Here is a 27,370-nt window from a genome sequence, read left to right on the forward strand (position 1 = left end):
TGTGGGGTTCCAAACTAACTGCGATTGTATTTTCAATCAGGGGCTTCCAAAGAACCTAGATGACCTGCTGCTTCCCACCGACTCTGACTTCGCACAAGACTTTTACATTGTCGGTGTCCAGGAAGGCTGTCCAGACAGGTAGGCCACAGTGCAAAAAAGGGGGTTCATATGAGGATATGAGGACAATTCTCTTTGTCCTCGCAAGATAAATTGTTTTTTGATTAAAATTGTTTTTTTTATATATAAAATATTGCTTTCGGGAAGAAACCACCTAACTCCATTTTTGATTCATTTTTCTCCTTAAATCACTGCTACACACCGTCTGTGTGTTGGTTAAAAATATAATCAAAATATATTGAACCAGCCTGGGCCGTGGCTCAGCGGTCCAGGCACCTTGGCTGGTAATCCAGTCTGGCAGTGTGCCGTGGGTTCGACTTCCGATCCCGACGGCCTTTACTGCATGTCTTCCCCCCATCTCTCTCCACATTTCCTGTCAGCCTACTGTCTGTCCCTCCATAAAAAATATAAGTGCTGGAGTGACCGAGTGTGAGTGAGCAAGTGGCCGAGACGTTCTTCATCTCATTTAAATATAAAAACTTTGAAATTAAGGCCTACTTCAGCATCAAAGAAATTAAATTGAATTACATTTTGTTAAGAGTGAAGAGAGCCTACTGTCACATACATATACATTCCAGCAGTCCAAATATTATTAAATTACATTTCAGAATGGTAGACCTGAGGCCTACCATACCAGGCCTCAGGCCTGAGGCCTACCATTGCGTGGCACATCTATGCACGGAATGTCTATGTTCACAGGCTTCATGTGCGGCCTAGAGGGCAACTGAGCATGTGCAACACCATAACTCTTACACCATGATGTAAGAGGTGTCCTTTGGGAAACCACGGCCATTATCCGTAGTCGGGTTGCGGGGGCAACAGCTCCACCAGAGAGCTCCATGCAGACGTCCCTCTCCAGAGCAACGTTAGTAACTTAATTCTGGGGGATCCCGAGGCGTTCCCAGACCATTTTGGAGATATCAGATATGTGATCCCTCCATCTGATCCTGGTCTGCCCGGGGGTCTCCTTCCAGTTGGATATGCATCGAGGACCTCCTTAGGGGAGACGCTCAAGAGGCATCCTAATTGCACTCTGTATTCTATGAAGGGATTGTTGGTGCTTTTTACATTATGTTCTGAGAAAATGTTCTCGAGTGACCAGATTCTGGGAGTGGGTTGCCTCATTCAGCTGTCAAAAGTCAAATGAGCATAATAATGTATAGCTGTGAAAACATTTAAGTGGAAACCACCCCATTTACAATCCACTTTTGTTGGTATGCAATCATTCTGTGACTGTGAACATCAAAGGTTTCAGTTTTTTTGGTTTATTTGCACCTGGATACAATTGTGTGTCTCCTCAGCCATGAACTCTGAAGCCTCAACTGTTTGGTGGTTGAATATCATGTTTGACAAGTAGTTAGGTTGCTTCTGGTGCCAGTTCAGCATAATCAGCACATGGTCGAACTTCCATTTATTATGCTTGTTGGTCACCTATCCCTATGGAAAATATGGCTTAACTGAAAAGTCTCTGACTGCGGCCTGCTGGAAGGTGATGTATTGAACAGGAGAAGCCCTCCATACTTACCCCAACCTTAATAACCAAACGCATGAATAAAAAATAACTAATCAAACTAACCACACAATAATAGTGACTAATCTTAAATAATTAAAGTCCTGCTTGTGAGAATAAGGTACATGGGCAGGGCTGAAGTCAAACCAACCATGCCTTGCTTCAGATTGCAGTCAGGAGTACTTGCTTTAGCTTGTACTACACTAAAAACAAGTACAAATGCTGTGCTTATTAAACCGTTTATATGACGTAGTACAGTGAGACCCACAATGCATTATGCAAACATGATATACACAAACACATACACAGATAGAACACACATTTATTATCTTCCATGCTAATCTGGTGTATTTTCAATGTCAGTGGAACCAATTGTATAGGCTGAAGAATGAGTTCTGGTGATGGTTCTCTTTGAAACATGTTGGATGGGGGGGAAGGGAATATTTAAAAGAAACTACTAAACATTGAGGTCAGTTCTAAATCTATACATTAGCTTATTCAAAAGGGGTAATTTTACATAAGGTAAACGGTGCATTTATATAGTGCTTTTATCCAAGCGCTTTACATAGCATTACATTCACATACATTCACACACACACACATTCATACACCGATGGCGGAGGAAACCATGCAAGGCACCAACCTGCACATCAGGAGCAATTTGGGGTTCAGAGTCTTGCTCAAGGACACTTCAACACTAACTCTGTCGAACTGATGTGTTGAACATAGCGTTTATAGTACTGTACCTATGTAAAGTAAATGAACAACACTTTCCAACCTACTTTTAGGGTTATTCATTGTGATAATAAATCTCTCCAGATAGATAGAGATAGAGTTTTTATTAAAGTGTCCTACATCATACGATGCCCAGCCCACACGGGCTTACAAGACACTCACAAAATTGTACATATATAATGATACATATACACAAATAGACAGTTACTCATGGATACATCGTTCTCCAACGTAACTGCCATGCCTTCTCTATGAATTTTCCAAAAACAAAAACTTCATTACTGAACAACCAATTTAACATAAAACACTCAGACATAACAAATGGAATTAAACATTAAGCTATAATTATTTAAGGGGGGGTGTTAACAGATGATTGCATAGTATTTAAAATAACATAATTAGGTAATTTTGATTAGATAAGTTTAGATAGACTCAAATCCTCGCACTGCACATATAGAACAGGAACACAATGAGCAATCGATGTGCAAATGGGAACATTCTTCACATGATGATGGCCGCATTACTGTGTATCACAAGGATAGCTGTATTCTGTCTCCTTGTTGTCACCTGCGTGATACAAAAACACCTGTTAGCGTGTTTGGAGCAACAGGAAATGCATTTCAGACGAATAACAGTCTTTATCCATCATGTATAAATGTGGAGGGGTCAGAATAAACTATGGACTTAGGCTGTTATTCGTCTCAACTGATTAGTCTAATAAACTGAAATAATAATAACAGTAAAACTTTAGATGAGAGAAAAGGTTTTCTAATGCAACATGTGGTTTCAAATCTTTTCATGTCAAGGACCCCCAAATTAATGCGTATTTGACCATATGGACCCACATCAGAAATGTATGCCAGGGACGCTCATACATGATTTGTGTTGTTAAAATGCTTAAATGTGTTAGCATGTCACATTGCATACAGTTGAAGATCAGCAATTAGCCCTTCACTAAGTCCCTCCCCAACCCATCCTTGTCCAATAGGCACGTTAGCAGTGAAGAAAGCTTGACCTGCATAGCAACCGTTGCTAAACTATTTGGATTGGCATTGGACAATCACTTTTTGAGGTGGGATTTAGTGAAGGGCTAAAGGCCTATTCATAGTCTGGATTTTCGGTGGTGAGGTGACCACCGGAGCTGATATAACGTTGAGCGGTGGTGAGTAAAAACAGAGAGACGTGCTGGAGCGGTGGCGGTGGTTTGCTCTTCACCGCGGCTCGTGACGTCATGTTGTAGTTCGGTGGTCACCTAACCACCGGAAATCCAGACTATGTATGAGCCTTAATTGTTTTTGTACATTGAATCCTGAGAAAAGGAGGAGCACTGTTGTGTAGTGTAGTGTTGTAGTCTATTGCAGATAGCCACAGGAGAGGTTGTGTAACACTGTACTGTACATGTACTCACTTGGCTGGTAGTAATCATAGATCTTGACCAGTGCTGGCTTCAGGTTCTGAACTGAGACTTCCTGTACGACCTCTAAGACGTGGTTGATGGCCATTCCTTTTGTTAACTGTTGGCAGAAATGTAGATTATCAAGAGCATGTTCCTACAGTATTTAAATTAGCCTCCTGTAAGGTTATTTATAGCCAAGGTTAGATTTTTACCCTTGGAGTTAAAGGTGGTCTGATTTGTATTGAACATTAATGTGTTCTAGGGCATTCACTTTTACTTGTTGCCTAGTTTACTAGTCGACTAGTTGTTTAACCACCTATTATGTTTATTTTGGAAATAAATATCTGTACATTTAAAAACTGTGTACATTGGTGACTATAACTATAATCTACCTGATCTTGAGGCCTACAAAATCGGGGGAAAAAATAAATATTTTTTATAAATATATATTTTTTTCTTATCAACTAGTACCAACAAGGTCGACTAGTGGATTTACTAGTCGACTAGTAAACTAGTCGACTAGTTGCTTAATGCCCTAAGTGTGTTCAATACAAAAGCTGGTCTCTCACCTCTTTGAAATACATGATGACGTGGTCGTCCTTTTGCTCTACACGATCCACCAGCAGCGCCTCTTTCAGCTGTGAAGAAACCATCACATTGAACTGGTTATCTGTGAACTCTGCACTCAAATAGAAACATGTACAAAATACTGTTAAAAGCTTTTCACACTAAACAGAACAGCCATGCTGGAGACAGTGTGGCCACAAGAGAGCGGGCCACGCTCATATATTCTGGACTTGTCCTCAAATTCAGAAATACTGGCAGGATATCCACTCCACCTTGGAGACCATTCTGTGTTTTGAGATACCTCTGACTTGTTCCTTCTTATTGCTGGGAAATATCCCTGAAGAGTTTCTAATACATGATAAATATTTAATCAAGATCCTCTTAGCAACAAGTAAGAAAGCGATCACACGACGCTGGTACCAACAGGACCCACCAACGAAAGAACATTGGATGGACATTACTGAGGAACTGTACATTCATACTTAGACTACAAGAGGATAAGTTCTATAAAAAGTGGGATCTCTTCTCTCAGCCTAACGATAATGCAAGAGGATTTCAATGAATGTATCTTGTAATATGAAAAATGCAGCTTTGTTTTTTGTTTTTGTCTTCCTATTTTTGTTATTTTTTTTCATATTGTCTTTGTTTTGTTTTGTTGTCTGTCTTTTCATCAATAAAAATTAAGTAAAAAAGGGTTTTCACACTCAGGCAAAAAATGTTTACAATAACTCACCTTTTTCAAAGACTCTGGGTCTGGGATGAATCCAGAAAGCATCGTTACATCAACTAACACCATGTTTGTTGTTGCTTCATTTCCAGTATATCTGTAGGTATAAAATATTTTACAAGAATCTACAAGAATTCACAACATCTCATTTTTGGTATATTCTGTTGTAACGTGAACTATTTCATATTTAGTATGAATTTATTGTTTATGTTTGTTGTGTATGAAATCATGTGTCATTGACATGGCTGTATTGTCTGTGTCTACAGGTGATCCTTACAGGCTTTGTAGTTTCAGAGTCATTGTCCGTCTCAGAGAGTTGCAGTCGGCCTCAGGTGTGACCTTGATGGACAAACTGCTTTCCTCAACTGGTGTTGGGATGTTGTAGTTAAGAGACATCTGAGGAAACATATAGAGTTTAGAGTTTCATTTGTACAATCAGATTCGAAGAGTAAAGTGGCATTTCTTACATCATTACAACTACTCAAGTCATGTAGAATAAGTGCATTTGTTGACTGGGCTCCGATGGTCCGAAGGAAGGAACATGACAGAACATTTTGTCACATATACAGCATCACATATACAGTACAGACGCCCCAGAGCCACAGGAGGCATCTATCTTTCTATGCCTATGCATATACCCATAGCATACTGTATACCACAATCCAGTAGACTGTGGTATAATGCTGCTACAAAGTATTGTTACAGGGCATCCGTTGATCCGACATACCAGTGGTCCGCCATGCGTGGCTGGTTAAGACCAGAGCCATCTAATAAAAGAGTTACGATATTGAGGGGGCAGACACCGAGCGCTCGAGCGCCTGAACTGAGACAAGCTGGAGTTGGAAATAAATTGTTTTCAACAAGGGCAGCGCAAATAAGAGCTATTTTAAGCATGTGTGCAACAACTGTTTTAAAGCATTGTACACAGTAACAACTTAAATCTCTTTAATGTTTATGTTGTACGATTACTACAAAACAATCTAAAATAAAGGGATTTAAGATCAATAAAGCTGGGCTGTTGCCTGAGTCCAATGCATTTCTGCCTACTTCCGGTCCGGTCCCAGTTGGTTGTCCCCATTCTCAATAGAAGTCTATTGGTCTATGCATTGGTCTATGTATTGGACTGAAGCCCCATGAAGTGAACGCAGTTTGCGTAACTCTGTCTATATCTAAGGCTCTGGTTAAGACTGTTAGTACATCGGACCAAAGATATGCACCCCACATTGGTGTCTTTATCAAACTGTGATTCCATTACAACACTGTAGTCTATCAAGGTCACAATGACATTACTTATGACATTTGAACAGATAGTGAGCTGACCTGTGCTGAGACACATGCAGTGCCCTTAACCTCCAGGCTGTACTTCCCCATCACGTCCTGCAGCGCCCTCTCCTGGTAAAGCAGTCTGTTGCTCTCATCCACCTGGAAGACTTGGTCACCCTTGGAGGATTTGACCGTCACAGTGCTGGAGCCCTCTTGGGTGAAGACCAGAGTGGAGTAGCGAGCCAGAGCCTGAAGAGCCACTACTGTGTCCTACAAAGCACACAAACCACCAGCTGAAATAGGTGCTGTCTGGTGATACATGTAATAATAATAAACTGTATTTATATAGCATGGGGCATGACATAATCTAGACGGACCAGTAAAGCATGCAGACTGTAACAGGGACGAAAAGGAGTTGCAGTACATGAAAGAAAGACCAGTAAGGGTCTTGAGTGGTTCAAACTCAAAGGTGAGCATTTTAACCACAACACCATCTACAGACAGCTAGGGGCAAACAGTGGGGAAGGCAGTCTTTCATCAGATACTGTAGGACTAGCCCTGAAATGACGCAACTGAAGCCAGTTTTACGTGATCGCTACATTTACAGAGAGAACGTGTACATAAACATTCAGATTGCAAATATAAAGTCCTCGCCACGGGTGCCACGGGTGTTAGGAATTTGCTGGTACAGCGATTAGCATTGCTGCAGTCCGCGTTGTTTAATAAAAAGCATTTTTGTCCGAGCGCCCCGGCTAATTTTCTCAAACGGGGTGCGTTCGGAAAAGCGCACTTGCCTATTAGTCTGTATTGGCAGTGCGGTCAGCGTGCCTATATCGAACACACCCAGTGCCACACTCCTCCCGACCGATAGGGGCAAGTAGTTGAAACTTGAAAGCCAATGGCAAAAAAAACAGCTCGGATAAAAATACCTTTTATTAAACAACGCGGAATGCAGCAATGCTAATCGCTGTACCAGCAAACATGTCTAACACCAGTGGCCCACGTGGTGAGTATTTGGTGAGTATGTACACGTTTTCAGTGTAAATGTAGCGATCGCGTAAAACAGGCGGAAGTTAAGCCATGACGCTGGTGAAGTACGAGCGTCATGTGAACCTTGGCTACTGTAGGACATATATTTGAGCAGTACCTGTGTGGAGGAGAAGCCACCGTAGGAGTTCTGCTGGCTGGCCAACCACCTCACGATGCGAGCAGCATAACCCAGGTCTGCAGCGCTAGGGTCAGGGCTGGCAAGCTTGGCCAGCAGCACGTAGGAGGTGATCTCTACGGACAGAGAGGCCGAAGTCTCGTTGGAGGTCTGAGACCAATGCAGGAAACCTCCTGGGGATCCAACAAACAAAACAAGCATTCGTCAAATCAACCTTCATGCACAGTAACAATATACAGCAGTAATGCAGTAATAATTTATTTGTGCTAAAAAAGTGGATTTTGTTTTGTCATTCCACTCATTTTCAACATTTTACTCTGTCATTAATATACCTTAGAGCTGTTGTGTGGAAATAATAAAAAAAAGTCCCCCAATTCTGTGTTTCCTAGAACTGTAATTATGAAAAAAAATCATGAACATGGTGAAACACATCTTGATGACATCATCAAGATGTGTTTCACCATGTTAATGATTTCTTTCAGACCTCTAGCTCTATATGTATATTAATGATATAGTAAAATGTTGAAAATGAGTGGAATGCCCCTTTAACTATCTCATTTTATGTGATCTAAATGCATCCGTCTTTTTCTATCTCACCATCTTGTGATGCAATCTTGTCCAGGTGTTGTAGGAGTAGTGCACGTGTCTCCGTGTCTCCCGCCAGAGAGAAGACGTAGGCCAGCAGAGCTGTAGTGTAGGTGTTGGTCTTCATGGACACATCGATGGCCTCCCTCAGACAAGACAGACTTTTCACCACAGGATCCTACAGAGAGACACAGACAGGCATCACATACAAAGTATTGCTTTTTAGGGGCAGAATTTGTGAAAATAGCAACTCACAATACATTGTGAACTTGTAGACCTTTCAAAACGTTTGCACAACACTGTCATACAATGACGTATGTGAATGTGAAGCACAGATGAGCTTTTTGATTGATTGATTAAAATATGTATTAACAGTTTGCAGAATTACAGTACATTTCAAGCACAAACTCAATACAAAAGACTGTTAACTGTGAGCGGACGACCCAATTAAGCATTACACTTGTTTACAAGAGGGTCCACCTTGTTCAATTCATCAAAACCTTTAGAGACGTACAAATAGACACTTCTATATAGTCAAAGAACAGAACAGGAATTCATCATAAAGGAGGTAAAAAGGGAAAAGAAACATATACAGTGAGGGGGAAAAGGGGTGGGGATATTGTGGGTTCTAACTGAGATTAGCATACTGTATGTGTAGGCATGTCACCTCCTGGAAGCTGGAAGAGACGACTTACTGAATGTGTAGGCATGAGATGACTTACTGTATGTGTAGGCATGAGATGACTTACTGAATGTGTAGGCATGAGATGACTTACTGTATGTGTAGGCATGAGATGACTTACTGTATGTGTAGGCATGAGATGACTTATTGAATGTGTAGGCATGAGATGACTTACTGAATGTGTAGGCATGAGATGACTTACTGTATGTGTAGGCATGAGATGACTTACTGTATGTGTAGGCATGAGATTACTTACTGTATGTGTAGGCATGAGATGACTTATTGAATGTGTAGGCATGAGATGACTTACTGTATGTGTAGGCATGAGATAACTTACTGAATGTGTAGGCATGAGATGACTTACTGAATGTGTACTGTAGGCATGAGATGACTTACTGTATGTGTACTGTAGGCATGAGATGACTTACTGTATGTGTAGGCATGAGATGACTTACTGTATGTGTACTGTAGGCATGAGATGACTTACTGTATGTGTACTGTAGGCATGAGATGACTTACTGTATGTGTACTGTAGGCATGAGATGACTTACTGTATGTGTACTGTAGGCATGAGATGACTTACTGAATGTGTAGGCATGAGATGACTTACTGTATGTGTACTGTAGGCATGAGATGACTTACTGTATGTGTACTGTAGGCATGAGATGACTTACTGTATGTGTACTGTAGGCATGAGACGACTTACTGAATGTGTAGGCATGAGACGACTTACTGAATGTGTAGGCATGAGATGACTTACTGTATGTGTAGGCATGAGATGACTTACTGTATGTGTAGGCATGAGACGACTTACTGAATGTGTAGGCATGAGATGACTTACTGTATGTGTAGGCATGAGACGACTTACTGAATGTGTAGGCATGAGATGACTTACTGAATGTGTACTGTAGGCATGAGATGACTTACTGAATGTGTAGGCATGAGATGACTTACTGAATGTGTACTGTAGGCATGAGATGACTTACTGAATGTGTACTGTAGGCATGAGATGACTTACTGAATGTGACAAATTCATCTCCAGGAACGAAGCAGTGATGTAAGCACTGAGAGTCACTTCATCAGACACTCCACCCTGCATTGAAAACACATTTACATATGGTTGCTGTCGGGAGGACACCACCTACAGTAATACCTATAAGTCTGTCTGTTGGTTAAGAAAATATTGAACCAATGAAAAGTAGAAAAAAGCGCTTCAGACAAAACCTCTTAACTCCATTGGACCCTCAAACTATCTGCTAAAGCAGCTAACTCCACCACCTCTCCCCCTCTCATGCAAGTAATTGATAATCTACTGTATAAGTCATACCAATAACAACTTTGATGAGGCAGTATTGCTTTGTTTTCAAAATAAAAGGTTTTCTTAATTTCCTGAAAAAATTATATTTTTAATTTCCTGAAAAAATGAACATTTTTGGGTTTTGTGATTTCTTCCGACACTGCAGCAGAGATATATTATTCCCCAATACCTCTTCTCTCAATATGATATTATTAAGGTGATACACTAATTATTTACACTGTGTGTACAATAGACCTAATCCCTGATCCTCACTCGTACCTTCATTCTGTTGTTGAAGAGTTTTCCAGATTGTTCAAAACAGCCATTGCCCTGCTGTTTACTCTCCAGCCAGGCCTTTGATTGTTCTATGTTGGACTGGTCGATGAAGACGAAAGACTTCGCTTGGACAAAAACTCTCAGTACAAATGCAGTCAACCTGATGATGGACAATCACACGTTTACTATATTATGTAATGCTCAAGTTGTATGTGCATTTGGACATTTGAGTCCATAAATGTGCATTTGACGGGCCACCCACACACCCATTAGGCATTCATTATACAGGATTCTCACCAAGTGTTCCCTGGTCCAGTTCCAAACGTGCTGTAGGATCCATAATGCTTGTAGTTTAGTTGCCTCTGGTAGCCTGCATGTAGTTTACTTCATGGTTATTGTTAAAGTCCTGGGTTTAGTTTACTTCATGGTAATTATATAAAGTCATGTTAAAATACTTAGGAAGGAAAACACACAACATTGTGGGCGAGCTATGCTGTGTTGAAGGGTGATGATAAGAGACAAATATAATCTCCAAAATGTTGTAGGTATAGATTGCTGACATCACATTCTGGAAGTAAGTTGATAGTTGACATCAGAGCGAAACACAGAGTTACGCTCACTTCAGCCAGTCCAATGGTCGCTCTTCTACATGATTGGCGAAATGTTAGGCGAAGAGTGACAATGTCCTGGACCTGGACTGGAAGTTGGCAGAAATGCACTGGACTCAGGCAACAGCCCACTGTACAATACTCACTGTACAATAATTTAAAACAGTTGTCATGTTGCACACATGCCTAAAATTGCTGATATTTGCGCCGCCCTCGTTGAAAACAATGTATTTCAAACTCCAGCTTGTCACTCTCCAGGCTGCATGAACAGCGCTCGAGCGCTCAGTTTCCTGCCCCCTCAATGTCGTAAACTCTGTCTTTCTATCTCTATGGCTCTGGTTGACATATTCTTCCATAAACGAATGAAAACAATCCAGATAAAGGAGAGTTTGACTCACCGCCGACCAGGAAGGGAAGGGCCTTCTCCTTGATGGCCGCTGTCAGCTGGTTTGTGTTCTTCAGGTATTCCAGGATGTAGATGTTGGGAGCTAAGAGCGCCATATTCTGTTCCCCACATCCATACGGCATCTTCAGCAGTCCATCCAGGTTCTTCATGGCACGGCCCAGGATGTCGCCTGTCGTCAAAGAGAGAGAGAGAGAGAGAGAGAGGCTGTTAGACTGATTATTATTTCTGTAATCCATTTTTCATCCGGTGCCAATTGCCTAAACTGTAATCCTGGGCGCTACTCTCCCTCTGCCAACATGGGGAGAACCCCGAACTGAGCTCCTGCTTCCTTCAATGCACGAGGGCGTGAGCAGGCTGCTTCTCTTATCACCTGACAGGGGAGAGTTTCTCCGGTAGGACGTAGCGCGTGGAAGTAGTTATTCCAGGGGGGGGGGGCAGTAGAGACCACACACACACGCACGCACGCTATATATACACAAGGACAACTTGTTGAGACAGACAGCAGGAAACTATGAAGGAGACACTGTAGGAGAGACAGACAATAGGACAGATGAAAGGGAGACAGCATAGGAGTGACAGACAGTAGCTGAGACCTAGTTGCAATGACGTGAGGTTTGAATCTTGCTTGTAAACTATGTCACAGGTAATCTCCTTTCTCTAACCCGTCCTTCCCCACTGTAGTTCGTGATAAAGACGAAATGCAAAAGAGCAGAAAACACAAGTCTATATTTACCCAGGACGGATACAGAAGAACGGGCAGATCCCAAAATCACGTTATCAGGGAGTTGGAGCTGGGTTTCCTCTGTCATTGTCTCTCCTAGACAGAGAAACACATGAACATGATAGAGACATGAAATAATCACGTTATTTGCACTCTGTCGAGAGTGCACTCTGTTAAATGAATTTCCAGGTGTGTAATTGGCCAATTACTACTGTTTTTGCCTGCAGCCGTCCACCTCTGTGTAATCTTTGCTGTTAGACCTTCTTGTTGAAAAGAATTGAGCACCATGTACTGTACACTCGATCCACACTCACCCTTTGGACACAGCAACCAGTTGTAGGTCTTAGTCACTTCTGTTCCCTCTGCCTGAAAGGAGAGAAAGGCAAGAAAAGGATTTCAGTTCATTCATTAGAAGAAGAAGGAAAAAAAAGTGAATAAGCCTATAATAAAAACTATCACAACTTCCGCCTACCTTGATTATCAAAGGGCGTGTGACAACATCGATGCGGCCTCTCTCTGGCACGCTGACTATCTCGTTGTCACACGATGCGTGGGACGCCACTGCCTCAGCACTCACAGTCACGTTGACAACCTCTGGAAACATCCATAACCAACAGTCAAGTAATATGCCTTGTCAGCATATCTGATAATACAGTATGCAGATAGGGGTCAGGAAATAACGTAGTACTAGAAGACTACTGTCCTTGTGTCATGTGGGGGTTGATTATGTGTCACACGAACCCGAAGGCGAAGTTTCCATGAGTGTGTATAATAAACATCTTATATAATTCTATTGGTTTGAATGTGACAAACTGTAGTACAAGATAAAGGCATAGGTCTCACCTAGGACAGAGGCATCCATAGTCCAGTGGAAGGTCTTGCGTCCATTGGCACAGACACAGGAGGAGTACTCTTCACCAGGGATGGCTGTGAGAGTGTAATTTGATGAGTGGCTGGGAGTCACACTCACCTGATGGAAGAGAGGTGGTTGGATGGAATGGAGGATATTTAATAATACAAATACATTTTATTTGCAAAGCGCTTTTCAGTGAATACAAAGTGCTTTACAAAACCAAGATAAAATACAACCATGAAGAGAAGCAACATTCAATTAGCATTCAGTGCTAAAATAACAACAATAAATAGTAAATCACAGCAAAATAAGACAAGCAAAGCGTGCTAGGCAATGATGTGGAATTGTGGATACAAAGAGACAAAAACATCTACTCCTATAGCCTCAAATCCTCAGGCAGCATTTCGGGATGGACGGACTGACGGGTCTACAGACAGACAGACAGACAGACAGACAGACAGACAGACAGACAGACAGACAGACAGACAGACAGACAGAGTACCATGATGCAGCTGGACTGGTAATTGAAGACGGTAGCCTTCAGAACAAATTTCTCTCCCCTGACGATGGAGTAAGGCAGGCTGAGCTCCAGGAAGAAGGGCTGGAAGGCTTTGAGCTCCTTGGGAGGAGCAAGACCGAAGCCGCTTGAGGACAAGCAGAAAGCCTCCGTCTCCCATGTGGTGATGGTGTCTGGGACAGTGAGGGACACGTCCGCTTTTCCTGAGTCCCTGAATGGTGGAAGGGGAAAAAAAGACAGGTAAATAATAAAATCTGTTACTATTGTTTAAGATATGATCATGTGCTACAGGTTTTTCCTTTTTGATAAAGTATCTTTACTTCAAATGAACATCAAATACAATGACTAGAGCTAAAGCTAATAAAACCATAAGAGATATAACACAAACTGAACTGAAATTTATTGAAGGGACTTCAGGGAGTTCAGAATCGCTGGCCAATCGGAGGGGAGAATAGAGAGTTATTGCACTATAGGCCTATCTCACAGCATTTCCCCGCCCCCTTTTTACGCCCCCTTTTGTTGATAGTGGTGTTATTTTTTTTGCGGTCCATAGGCTTCCATGTTAAAAGAGGTATTTTCACAAGCCACAAACTACCGTTTTGTAAAGGTAAGGTTTATTCTACTTATTTGAGTTGTTATACCATTGTGTTTTCTTCACATTATTATCGGTCTTTGACATTTTAACATTAGGAAATGTACTTAGATTCTCCAGAGAAAAAAAGTGGTAATGCCTAATGTTAAATGACACCACTATCTACCGGAAGTGGGCGTGGAAAGGGGGCTGTGAGATAGGCCTATTGTAAACGATTTAAGCACTGAAGTGCAATAACAATAGTCTGCTTGCCTATATAGGCAACCACACTAATTTAGCACATCTGCAGTGGTTGGGAGTGGTGCCACCGTTCGCATTGTATTTTGAATATTGTTGCAATTACCTCTCTCCATCGGTAGAGGGAGAAAATGGAAAGGATTCCACATTTTGATAGAAGGTTCATTCCACTGTCTGTTATGTGAATTTGCTAGATTGCAATAACATTTGTCGAATGCTATGAAAATTAAACCAACCGGAGCAAAAGAGCCATTATGTGTGTTACAAACTTCCTGTTCTGTGATTAGCGTATCAAATGACACACCATTTAAGCTGGCCTAAAAACCTTAAACTTAAACTTACCTTCCTTTAACCCATTAAGGCCTGACATCGAAATTTAAAAAAAGTCTTCTAAATCATGACAGTTTTCTGAAATATCTATGTTTCTACAGTATGTGGTGCTCAATATTTCATGTCAAGAACCCCAAAAATTGTGTTTGGCCGCCGACCCCCGATCTGAAAATATGTTGTTCCAGGGACCCCCCAGAAGCAAAGATTTGAGTTTAAAACGTTTGCTCTGAAATAATATATATTCAAAGATTTGCGCCACATTTTCACGATTTTTAAAAAATAGCAGACCTACAAGCTCGTAGCGCGGCACTCGGCGGCGCGCTATGAGCTTGTAGATCTGCTATTTTTCAACAGCTAAAGCATAACATATCGCTAAAAACACCAAAAGGGGTTCCCGCCCAGTACGGGTAAAAAAGAGAATGTCTAATACTCATGTTGTAGCTCTGTGCACTCACCCCACCTCCACCAGGTCCCATATCCATGTCTCTGGGAAGAAGGAGCGGATGGTCTGTATGGGCGGAGGAACTGAAACACCACCTGCACCACCTCTAGCACCACCTCCATCACTATTCGACGGCGACATCGACAGCCATAGACCTCCCTCACGAGTAAGCATCCGATCAGCTACGTGTACGGGAGAGAGAGACAGTGTTTTCAGTTATAAATATAAATAATATTAAGGTGGATTTGCTTATGTAAGTTCATGCCTATTTTGGGTTAATTTCATTATGAATAAATAGAATTCAAAACGACAATAAATATGTTAAAAAGGTTATATATCACAAGGCAAAAATGCACCCTTTGCAAAGGAGTGAGTCACATGATCAGACCGTCCTGTACCTCAGTACAGCCAAATTCCAATACCCAAAATCTCGGCCACTTGCTCACTCACACTCGGTCACTCCAGCACGGTGGTGTTACGGTGGAATTGGTGACCTGCTGAAATATGTGACAATCGTGTGTAGTAGACAATCATATATAATGTTAGTGTCCTAATTGTAAATTGTTGCAGTTTGTTCATTAGCATGAGTTCAACCCATGTAAGTTGTGTGAAGTCCACAAGATTGTCACATATTTTGGCAGGTCACCAATTTCAGTGACTCGAGAGTGAGTGAGCGAGCGGCCAAGATTTTGGGTATTGGAATTTGTCTTAAGGTCAGAGGTTGAACTGAGTTGAATTCCTGGAGAGAAAGTTGCACGTTAGTCCATCTGCACATGGGCACACACGGTATATATTGTTTATTGTGTTCTTTTGATTGTGAGTTTGTTTTGGATTGTGCCCACACAACACTAAAACAAAACAAAAAAACAGGGTGCCCACGTTTTACATTCATTATTATTATTATTTTTGCAAAGACGTCCACAGACGTCTTGGGCACCACATAGCGGTAATTCCCAGGACGTCTGTGGACGTCTTGGGCACAAAAGCTAATGTTGTAATGTATAACTGCAGACTTTGTTTGTTAAATTTGTCTCACTAACTATAGAGGACTCTGCTTCATATCATATGGACTGTATATGGACTCAACTGAACAAAATGCCTTTGTTTCTTTTTTGTAGTTGTCACCAGGGCTGGACTGGGACAAAAATTCGGCTCGGTCATTTTCGCGTGAATTTGGCCCAGACCGGCCCACCACAACCAGCGCGCAGATAGCAGAAACTCTACCCCCCGCTCCGTCTAGGCACACACAAACAAACAAGCCCTAATACCACCACTTTTACAGAACAACATAAATGATACAAACCAACAGACAACTACACAACCCTTTGTAGAGGGTTTATTTGTCACTCACTGATACAGGTACAGTGAAATTATCATGATGGCACTGGCAGAATGGCAGCACGCCCGGACCTTTCCTGGTGGCCTGCCGCCTATTGGCCTGCCTGTCTAAAAAATAATAATGGCGGCCCCCTACGGTCGCGGCCCACCGGGAATATGCCCGGTATGACCTGTGGCCAGTCCAGCCCTGGTTGTCACAGTGTCTTGGTGACTGTTTGGAGGAGTTTGCATGTCAAAATAAAACCAAATAAGACATCTGTATGACGCGTGGACATTCCATTGAACCTGTGACAGCTACAATGGGTGTGGTCTGGAATCTGTATAGGCAACCTCTGGAAGCACTTCAAATCATCATAGATCATTATTATTATTATTATCATAAGATCATTATTATTAACACTATTAAACATTAACCTAAGATTATTATCATAAGTTATAAAATGACTAAGTTCTAAAAAATGCTTTATTTATTTCTGTTTCTTTTGTATTATGTTTCTTTTCTTTGTATACATTTTGTATTTTGTTTCTTTTCTTAAAGGCTAGGCAAAATAAGCTTCGGCTTCAGCCTAGACCTTTTCGGTGCTACCCCTTTGTAAAAAAACTTAAATGCAAATGATGAAACTTAACATGTAAATGTAAAGCACCGAAATAAACTATTCATTCAAACATTCACCCATCATTCAGACGGATAATAGCAAACACACTGAAATCAGGTGAATTCATGCTTCTTAGATAAATAATGTGTATCTGGATCTTACTTCTTTGATTGTAGTACTCTATTCCTCTGAACAGGATGCAGGCAGGTGTTTTTGTAAGCAAATTTGTTGCCATCTTCAGTCCTAGATTCTAGATTAAATCGACATAAAAACATGTCCTGGTAAAGTAGAAGAAAATAATGTAATAATGTATCAATGACAATTTTAGTTTAAATTGAGGCACATAAATACCTTAAACACAGTGTCGGCGTCCTTGTCGTCATTGCGGTTTCCAGGGTGGCCTGGGTAGACAACATATCTTTTTGATCTCACAGGAAAACATCCTTGAAAATCTTCAAGTTGATGTGGAATATGGGATGATTTCGTGACGGGCAACAGGGCAAAAATCTGTTCAAAGACAAGAGTTTAGAGGCAAAATCATGACGGTATACATACAGTAGACCAGGGGCCAGCAACCTTTTTGACATGAAGTAGGAGGGCCTGGCTTGGAGCCTGATCAGCCCCTGGATTGGTCCTGTGGCAGCTCAGGCCTCGCTACCTGGACTATAAAGCTCAGTCTTTGCTTGGACTTCGGGGTGGGAACACTGCTGCGTGTGGCCTTCCCTCCAGCCGGTCTACTTATGTGTTTCGTTCTGCTTATACCTTTAAGTTCACTCCCTTCGGGAAGGAGTGTTTGTCCTGTGTGTTAGGTTTCAGTTGTAGTTCCATTTGTCTGTCTGTTAGGTTGGGTTGGTGTTTTCCGGCATCTTTCTTTTGTTAGACAGATGCCTGAACCTCATGTAATGTAAAGGCTCATACATAGTCTGGATTTTCGGTGGTTAGGTGACCACCGAACTACAACATGATGTCACGAGCCGCGGTGAAGAGCAAACCACGCCAACGCTCCAGCCCTTCTCTCTGTTTTTACTCACCACCGCTCAACCTTATTTCAACTCCGGTGGTCAGCTCACCACCGGAGCGGTGGTGAGCTGACCACCGGACCACATGGTTGAGAGCGCGACCCTCAATCACCCATTGGAATGTAAATGCAAGCCTTTCAGCCTTTGTATACTACTCGTCTGGCAGGTATATCTCTTTGAAAACCTTTTTCGATTGTGCGCGGGGAGACGGCAATTAACACATCTTGCCTGTCCAAAATGTAATTCTTCCCTGAGCAAAATGTAATTCCTGGAAACGCCACTGCTCCTACGCACCTGTTCTTGAAGTAAGTGTGAAGAAGGACCTTTTTAACTACCATGTCTGCACTGAATGGAAGGTCTTACCTTGTCTGCATCCAGCTGCTTCCCTGGCTCCTTGATGCGAACACTCTGGTCGATGGCACTGACACCACACAGCGAGCCTGCCGTGGCTGACACCTGCAGTGTATTCTTCTCTCCGGGGATCGCCGTGGATGGAGAGAACTCCAGAACCACCTGACATGTAAACAAAACATCACCATGAATATAGACCTTGACACCTGCAATAAATCATGTTAGCCCCACTCACAAAAAACCCTTCTTCTGACACCTCATCTTCCACACAGTGACCAGACAATGTTACCGAGATCCCTTGAGATCACATGAACATTAATTGGCACAAAAGAGAGCAGAGGCCAGACCTGAACTGACCTTATTATGGAAGCATTTCTCTGTGGCGAAGTCTGCGCTGTGAGCAATGACTTTCTCACTGGGGAGGACGGTGTACACAAGCACCTGGAGCAATGGAGCCATTTCTGGGGTGACATCCAACTTGAAGGAGATCTCACCATCGGTGACTGGAAACACACAGCAGTGAGAAGAGAAGAGAAGAGAAGAGAAGAGAAGAGAAGAGAAGAGAAGAGAAGAGAAGAGAAGAGAAGAGAAGAGAAGAGAAGAGAAGAGAAGAACCTATTGCTTCTTGACTGATTACAAATGTAAACTAGAAAGTAAAAATGACTGCAGCTAGCTTATGTATAGAGAAAAACCTTTCCAAAGTGGAATGTCCTGCCACCTTTTTCGAGGTGCTCAATTAATCATTACTAGAGGTCTAGCAACCTGACGACATCAGGGCCACCCTGGGTGCTAAATCGTTCTGTGCAGCCTAATTCATTGACCTGAGTAAGGCATTTGATACTGTTGATCAGCGATGCACATGCAGATTAGACAGACCAACGGGCCGACATGCAGAAACAGCGGTCGGACGTATGGTCACCTAAGCTGGCTCCTTTCCAGGCGAAGGAGCAGTGGCTCTACTCCGAGTCTCTGCCGTGTGACTGAACTTCTCACATTATCTCTAAGGGAGATGCCAGCCACCCGTCGGAGAAAACTCATTTCGGCCGCTTGTATTCGCGACCTTATTCTTTCAGTCATGACCCACACTTCATGACCATAGGTGAGAGTAGGAACAAAGATTGCTTTGCCTTCTGCCTTTAGCTTTTTCTGCTGTATGTAAATCATATATGTAGTCAATCTAAGCACTGTAAGTATCATTATGTATGCTGACAACACTATTCTGTATTGCTGTGCCCCTCACTTGATGTGGCAGTGTCAAACTTGGCCCCCCGACTTTGTCTCTTTGCAGCATGAATTGCTAAATAGCAAACTAAAAATTCAGCCAATCACCATGCATGGGCCCGAAATTTAGCCAATTCAGCGCAGAATGACACGTTTTCCCAACTTTTCAATTGTATAAATAGATGGTGGCGTGAAACCTTACTTTTTGCTTAGGCCTACTGTACCGCTTGTCCATTTATCAGCTAGAATGTTTTATTTATTTTCCTTTAATCTAATTGTGTTTATTTATTGGTAAGTTAGAGATGCACTGCACCCCAAACGCCGAACACCGCTGACAGCCTCGCCAAAACAGGCCGTTTTAAACCATTTCCAGGCATTAATTTTACTTTATTTTTTTAATCATATTAGTTTTAACGGTCTACTTTAGTTTTACTACAAGATTGTAGCAATCGGCAACTTTGCTCACCAATTACACGCCTGCCATCACCTGATGCCTACCTGCGGCCACCGGCCTAGCAGCGTTTTCCTACAGTGACAGGCTGACAGCTAGTTTGACAGCTGCCCAGCTTGACCAGCCATCCTAACCACCAGAGAGGAGAGACCACCTCCCGGCTTACCCGACGCCAACTCAACGCAGCAGGCCCAGTCTCTGGGCCTTGCGGGTAAGTTCCGAACCTCAACGTGGCCTTCTACTGTCTACTGTCATACCAATTCAACGCTGCGGGCCACTGTATGTGGCCCCCGCCAGTGTGTCCCGCACTAAACCTCTGCCTGTCACCCAATACCTCACTTTAACCTGCATATTTTTATCATCAAAGTCACTTTTACTGGCCATAGTTCGTTTTTTGTTTACCCCCAGACAACATGACAACAGCACATACCTCATCAGCCTCCGACTGTGACAGCTGCCTCCGCCTAATCCAGAAGGTGTCCCAGCTCGAGGACAGAATCTCCAATCTGTACCAAATCCGCGATAATGAACTCATCATAGACTCCATATTCCACATCACCCAAGGACCGGCCTCGGACACCTCCGAGATCTCAATTGGATCCGCTCCAGTGGCAGCAGGGCCTGCGGCTGTGTATAACGACTCTTCCGGCATGTTTGGATGCTCCTGGGCCCGTCCCAGACGTCCTGCTCCAACGGTCCCTGTGGCCGAACTGAACGACACCATTCCGGTCCGTCTGGACTGGGTCCGGGACGATGCTCCGCGCCCGCCCGTGGCCAGCTCCACCCCGGCGTGGAGAACAGCTGGCCGGGGTCGCGGTCGGGATATTATGCTCCGTCCTCGTCCACCAGCATTATCATTAAAAAATAGGTTCTCTCTCCTGGCCGATGTCCCCGAACCCCCTCCTCGCATCGACACACCCCTGGAGTCCGGTTCTGGTCCCTCCAGTCGTCGTAAGCTCTTGAGGACGGCTGTCGCCAGCCACTCGGGAGGTCTCAGCTCCCCCTGCCCAACTGACCCCCCCACGCTGGCCAGCAGCCTCCCAACAACAGCAACACTGTCTCCCTCGTCGCAGCGTCCCGTGTCCACTCCGCTTCCCCTGATCACCCCCACGGTGGCTATCATTGGTGATTCCCAGACAAAGTTTGTCCGTTTTCCGAACGCCGTTACGCACTCGCTCTCGGGCGCGACCACCGCCGACATCCTCATTAAGCTTCCCGAAATCCTGGCTTCTCTCCCATCCACCGTCACTAGCGTTATCCTATTTTTTTCCAGCAAAATTGATCTCATTAGATCCCAACTGGTCATCTCACAGTCTCCTCTGCCTCCCCCCCCCCCGGGCCCAGATGTAGCCTCTAGCTCCCCCAAACCCTCCTTTTGTTCATTTAAACACATATCCCTCTCAACCCTCCAGAACACAATAGTCCACATGAAGTCCACCTCCTGTCCCCTGGATCCCATTCCCACCAGGCTCCTGAAGGAGATCTTACCCACTGTCAGTCCCCATATTTTGTCTATTGTAAACAGCTTATCCTCTGGATCAGTTCCTGCCCTTTTTAAGATTGCGCTTGTCTCCCCCTTGCTCAAAAAGACAAACCTTGACCCCTCCTCCCTGAGCAATTACCGACCCATATCTAAACTACCCTTTCTCTCTAAGGTTCTGGAAAGGGTAGTGTTCACTCAGCTCGTGAACCATCTGAGTGGAAACTGCCTTTTTGAGAAATTCCAGTCTGGTTTCCGTGCTCTGCATAGCACGGAAACGGCTCTCCTGAAAGTGGTCAACGACCTTCTTATGGCCGCAGACTCAGGATATTGTTCCATCCTTGTCCTGCTTGACCTGACCGCGGCCTTTGACACCATTGCTCATGCGGTCCTTATCAGCCGGCTGGAATACTGTGTGGGCATATCAGGTACCGCCCTGGAGTGGTTTAAATCGTACCTCACTGGCAGACACTTTTCCATCGGGATTGGTGAAGCAACCTCATCTCTAGCCCCCCTACACTGCGGTGTCCCCCAAGGCTCCATCCTAGGGCCCATCCTCTTTTCATTATACATGCTCCCCCTTGGCGACATCATCCGCAGCCATAACATTCAATTTCACTTCTATGCCGACGACACCCAATTGTATCTCCCCATCAATCCTAAAGACCCCTCCAGTATACAAAAACTCCACGCATGCCTCGCAGACATAAAGAACTGGATGTCAATCAATTTTCTACAACTAAACGACTCTAAATCCGAGGTTCTCATTTTGGGTCCACCCCAAGAAAGAGCCATGTTAGCGCAAAACCTGGCCTCTCTTACCCCAAATGTAAAGCCCTCTGTGAGGAACCTTGGTGTTATCCTTGACCCCGACCTCAATTTTGAAGGCCATGTAAAAAAGGTCATTCAATTATCATTTTTTCACCTTAGAAATATTGTCAAAATCAAGCCCTTCCTATCCACCCCTGATTTAACGAAAGTAATCCACGCATTCATTTACTCACGTCTCGATTATTGCAACTCCCTGTACTCCTGTCTCTCCAATAAATCCATCCAACGCTTACAACTAGTTCAAAATGCTGCAGCCCGAGTCCTGACCGGTATATTTTTATATTTTTTATTGTAAACTGTTGTTTTTGGTGTGCACTGCATTTGTTCTTATTTTATTTTTTGTAAAGCACTTTGTAACCTCGTTTTGAAAGGTGCTATATAAATAAAGGTTTATTATTATTATTATTATTATAATCAGTGCTGTTGTATTTGTTGCTGTTGATTACTCACCTGGAGAATCCAGCACTTGAACGCTTACAAGTCCTTCCTTTATAATAGCTGCTCTGGATAAAATCTATTGACACAGAAAGGAAGCAAGGAAAGGATAGAATGAGGAGAGGAGAATGGAAATAAGCTCTCTTATGTAAATGCACATGGTCATGTATACCGGTATGCATATTTTGTAAAAAGAAAAAAAAAATCACACCTGTGTGAAGTGAGGGGCGCTTTAATCATCATCAAGAATGGTGGTCCCTTATTGGCCAAGGGTTCCCACCGACATGCATATGCCGATTTGCTTTGACACATATGACGTAAATTCTTTGTTCATTGTCAATGTTAACCCACTTAAACCTGAGGACGATTCTACAAAATGTCTTCTAAACAGTTTTCTGAAAAACCCTATGTTTCTATGTCAGTTGTTCTCAAACATGTTCATGCCAAGGACCCCCAATGTAATTGGCCACCGACCACCATCTGAAAACATGTAGTTCCAGGGTTCGTTAAAAACGTTCGCTCTGAAAGAATATATATTCAAAGATTTGCGCCACATTTTCACGATTTTTAAAAAATAGCAGATCTACAAGCTATGAGCTATTTTTCAATAGCTAAAGTACAACATAATGCTTGAAACACCAAAAGGGGTTCCCGTCCAACATGGGTTATTGTTTGTTCGGACAACACAAACATTAGTTCTCAGTTCATTGTCAATGGCATTTTTGAGGGGCACTATAGCCCCTCCTATATACAGGTTTAATGTTTGTTTTAAAAACGCCATTGACAATAAAGAGAGTTTAATGTTGGTTTTGTCTCAATGTTTGTTTTACATGATCATCATGTTGTAAGATGATAAGAGCGCCCCTCACTTCACAGGGGTGTGATTTTTAATGTTTGTTCAGACAACACAAACATTAAAGCTATTCTCCATATGCAGACCGCGGCCATCTTACCATATAAGTTAATGGCAAGGTGCTACCTAGGTGCAACTTCCAATGGCAGCCCATTCATCCAAACAGAAAAGTCCTATCTGATTGTATTAAACAACATCAAACTCACCAACATTGCAGCTGTACAGAAAGCTTGAATTATTCTCTTTCTATCCTCAAAGTGTTTGTTTCATAAAAATCCACTGTAGACATGTTATGAGCTACTTTGTGTCCTTGCAGGTGATTCTTTTTCTAAGTACTGGAGTTTGGAAGTGCTCGTTAGATAGGCTATCACTCAACTGCCCTGTGTACCAGCTGTTTTGAATTAGCACATAATGCAAGAGGCAGCAGGACGTTGCTTTACTGAAAACGAGTGCTTCCAAACTCTGATGGAAACATGGCCGCGGTCTGCAAATGGTCAATAGCTGAGTCAGTAGACATGTTTCATAACATCAGCACAGTGCAAATATAAATTACATTTTACAGTGTTTTTTTGACTGTCTGGTGCACATTCTACAGATAGAGACATGGTTATCAGAAAGTTACAAAGGTCAGCTCACCCCGAAAGTCCAGACAACTCACCCCGGTGAGTTGTCTTCACTTTCTGACATTGCGGGGTGAGTTGTCTGTACTTTCCGTGGCACCCATTACAGTAGGCCTAATTCAATTTCGGATCTAACTATCGGTTCCTACAGACGTGCGCAGTCACGGCTAATTATTTATTTATTTAACAGTAAAATCCGGTGAAACACTTGTAAGTAAGGAGTAGAGCGTCTCTCTCTCTCTCACTCTCTATGCAGCATTGAGGGGGGGGGGGTCGTTTGTGGATAATGTTTGCGCTTCAAAGGCAGAGTCTCACGGCTGTACAAAGTTGCTAATTAGACTGCACTCCCAACGCACGCATGATCAATCAATCACAGTTATAATAGGCCTACTTATACTGACTGGATTACATCTGAATAGCAAAGCAATATTGTCAGGACAACTCACCCCTGAAAGTGAAGACATCTCACCCCTGGTGAGTTGTCTTCACGTTTGGGGTGAGTTGTCCTGACCAAAAGAGGCAAAAGGGGTGAGTTGTCTTGTTACCCGTGCGTGCATGCGTGCGTGCATGTGTGCGTGCGTGCGTGCGTCTCACCAGGTACATCAAGTCCACGGGGCCTGCAGTCTCTCCAACTACAGTGTAGTGGACGGTGATGAGGTTTTCTCCATTGCAGACCAGTGGGTTCTCTGTCTTCTTCACCTCCAGTGAGCTCACGGTCTTGGTGTCAACTGTGGCTTCCTGGACCAGGGACAGTTTATGTTCCGCATCTAGATAGTGCGGTGTTCTGTATCCATGGTGTTCTATCACTGGCAGCACGCTAGCCTTTATCACAGCAAAAGGTAAATGAAAAATATGTGATTTATTATAACCAATGTTTGTACTTGCCCTCTTCTCGGGGAATGACGCAAATTGGGAATGCATGCTCCATGCATGCTCCATGCATGCACCCCTCTCTCTCTCTTGCTCTGTCTCTCATTAGCAGGCAGCAGTCTCTCTCCCTCTGTTTCTGGCACAACAGCGCCACTTTTGGTACTCATTGGTACTCGTGCTCATAGTGACATATAGTTAGTTAGTTAGGTGAACACGGACATTGCTGTTCGTTGGAGTGGTTGCACCACTCAAAAAACAAAAAAAACTCAAGACTTACTATGAGAAAGATCTCTCCTCCAGATGTGGACGACGTGTTGAATGAGAAACTGGCCACGCCGTGACTGTCAGTGGTGACGTTCACTGTGCTACGTGCTGACCATCTTTTACCTTCAAACATGTACAGCATCGTGTCAGGAATGGCTGTGTTATTCAAGTAAACGGCTTTGACCTGTCGGAAATACAAAGTAACATTATACGGAATGCATTATAGTCAGATGCGTAGAACTGTATTAGTCTGAAGCAGTTAATATTGTGAAAACATTATATTTGGACTTACTTTTCCTTCAATCACTGATTGGGCCTCATACACCTTGGGTGTTTCAATAAAGGAAAGTTTTCCAATAACATATGAGACAGAGATTCCTTTCCCTTGTTTCTGTGTAGTACCTGTGGAGAAAAACCGTCACTGTCATTTAACCCATTTTGGGCGGGAACCCCTTTTGGTGTTAGCATTATGTTATGCTTAAGCTATTGAAAAATAGCAGATCTACAAGCTCATAGCGCGGCACCGAGTGCCGTGCTACGAGCTTCTAGGTCTGCTATTTTTGAAGAATCGTGAAAAGTGTTTGAAAAGTGAAAAACATGATTTAACAGGATTTAGAAGACATTTGCAGAATCGTTCCCAGGTCAAAATGGTTAATTCAGTGTTAGAAAAATGTCATTACACTGAATGATGAGCCACTGAATCGTATAGTTATTTCTGGAAACGTATCAAGACTTGCCTGTTCCATCCTCCTCTACTTTAGCATTAAGATGCAGTTTATCAGTAAGAGCCTTTTGGTCAATCCTGGTAAAGGTTGACATCTTGAAAGTAAAGGTGGCGCAGCCTGTCTTGTCCGTCTGTTCAACATACAGACAGACAGAGAGAGAGGGGGGGAGAGAGGTAGAGAGAGAGAGAGAGAGAGTATAGCATAGTTATTAATTATTATGTCTGTGACTGTGTCCATTGCATGCCCAAATATGGAGTCTATGCAGATGCGCGTGCACACAACATTTTCCGTGTTTTTATCATGTTTTTCACCCAAATGTAACTAAATCAATGGCCAATGAAGGGCCCCAGGAGCCCTTTTCAGGGCGTCAAACCTAGTACTGCGCGGTCCAATTTCCCTGAAGGGCCCCTGAGAGCCATGGGCCACGGCCCCACTGGCCCAATGGCTAATTTGTCCCTACATGTGACCTCGCCCTCAGGCGTCTTACTGGTATGGTATGCACGCATCAATGTGTATCATGTTTTACGGCACAGGAGGTGAAATAGTTGGTGCATTAACCTGTTTACTCTCTTTATGACAGGGTGCAACAACGTCTGGATGTTCTGGGGTAACTGTAAAGCGGATGGGTATATACAGTGGTCGGCACAGCTCCACTTCTGCCTTGCCAGGCACAGGCTGTCCATAGGTATACCTGATAACATAAGGAGCATATAGCCATACATGTGAAAAGGTCTTTGTCCTCCATTCATTTGATCCTTTTTACCCATACAATAAAATATAATCTACAAGACATTTACCGGTACTCAAAATGTCCCCCTTTAATATCTCTTCTCTAAAATACGTATATCTTTGGCCAAATTGGCCATTTCTCAATGTTTGCTGACGTAAAACTCTCAAGACTACATGCTGTATACTATATAAACATGATCAAGAGAAGTTGATGCGTCATTCTATACTTACGTTGCACACACTTCAGCTGTGAATTCCTCTTGTTTGATGCCTATCAAGTCAGGTGCTTCTACTTTGACATCAAATTTTGGCAAAACTGGGAACAATTTACAGTTGTCATTTATGAAAGAAGGACTGATTTATGATAAATAAAAAATAACCACAGTAAAAGTTTACTGTGGTTATTTTTTATTTAGAAATACGTTTGTTTTAAGTCTCAAATGACACGATCAGTACAGTTTGTGCGCACAGACAGACAGACAGACAGACAGACAGACAGACAGACAGACAGACAGACAGACAGACAGACAGACAGAGAAACACTTGTAATATTGTTGTAGC

At 43.0% G+C, this 27,370-nt stretch overlaps 1 protein-coding gene across 1 annotated transcript; it reads right to left on the bottom strand.

The window, feature by feature from the left end:
* Positions 1-2,529: 2,529 nt before the first annotated feature.
* Positions 2,530-25,755, bottom strand: LOC306933057 (alpha-2-macroglobulin-like). The gene is made up of 26 exons (XM_079515050.1): positions 25,648-25,755; positions 25,369-25,539; positions 24,816-25,043; positions 22,764-22,827; positions 18,688-18,833; positions 18,343-18,492; positions 17,312-17,467; positions 17,123-17,210; positions 15,040-15,208; positions 13,411-13,636; positions 12,899-13,025; positions 12,528-12,649; positions 12,370-12,421; positions 12,068-12,151; positions 11,327-11,503; positions 10,618-10,690; positions 10,324-10,480; positions 9,766-9,840; positions 8,078-8,243; positions 7,463-7,653; positions 6,373-6,585; positions 5,330-5,448; positions 5,059-5,149; positions 4,328-4,396; positions 3,771-3,876; positions 2,530-2,929 (listed from the first exon to the last, which is right to left on the bottom strand). Exons 2-26 carry the CDS (start codon positions 25,495-25,497, stop codon positions 2,883-2,885), a joined length of 3,225 nt encoding a protein of 1,074 aa, XP_079371176.1. The 5' UTR covers positions 25,498-25,539; positions 25,648-25,755; the 3' UTR covers positions 2,530-2,882.
* Between the last annotated feature and the right edge of the window lie 1,615 nt (positions 25,756-27,370).

This window comes from Electrona antarctica (assembly GCF_951216825.1).
Source record: "Electrona antarctica genome assembly, chromosome: 11".
NCBI classification, from domain to species: domain Eukaryota; kingdom Metazoa; phylum Chordata; class Actinopteri; order Myctophiformes; family Myctophidae; genus Electrona; species Electrona antarctica.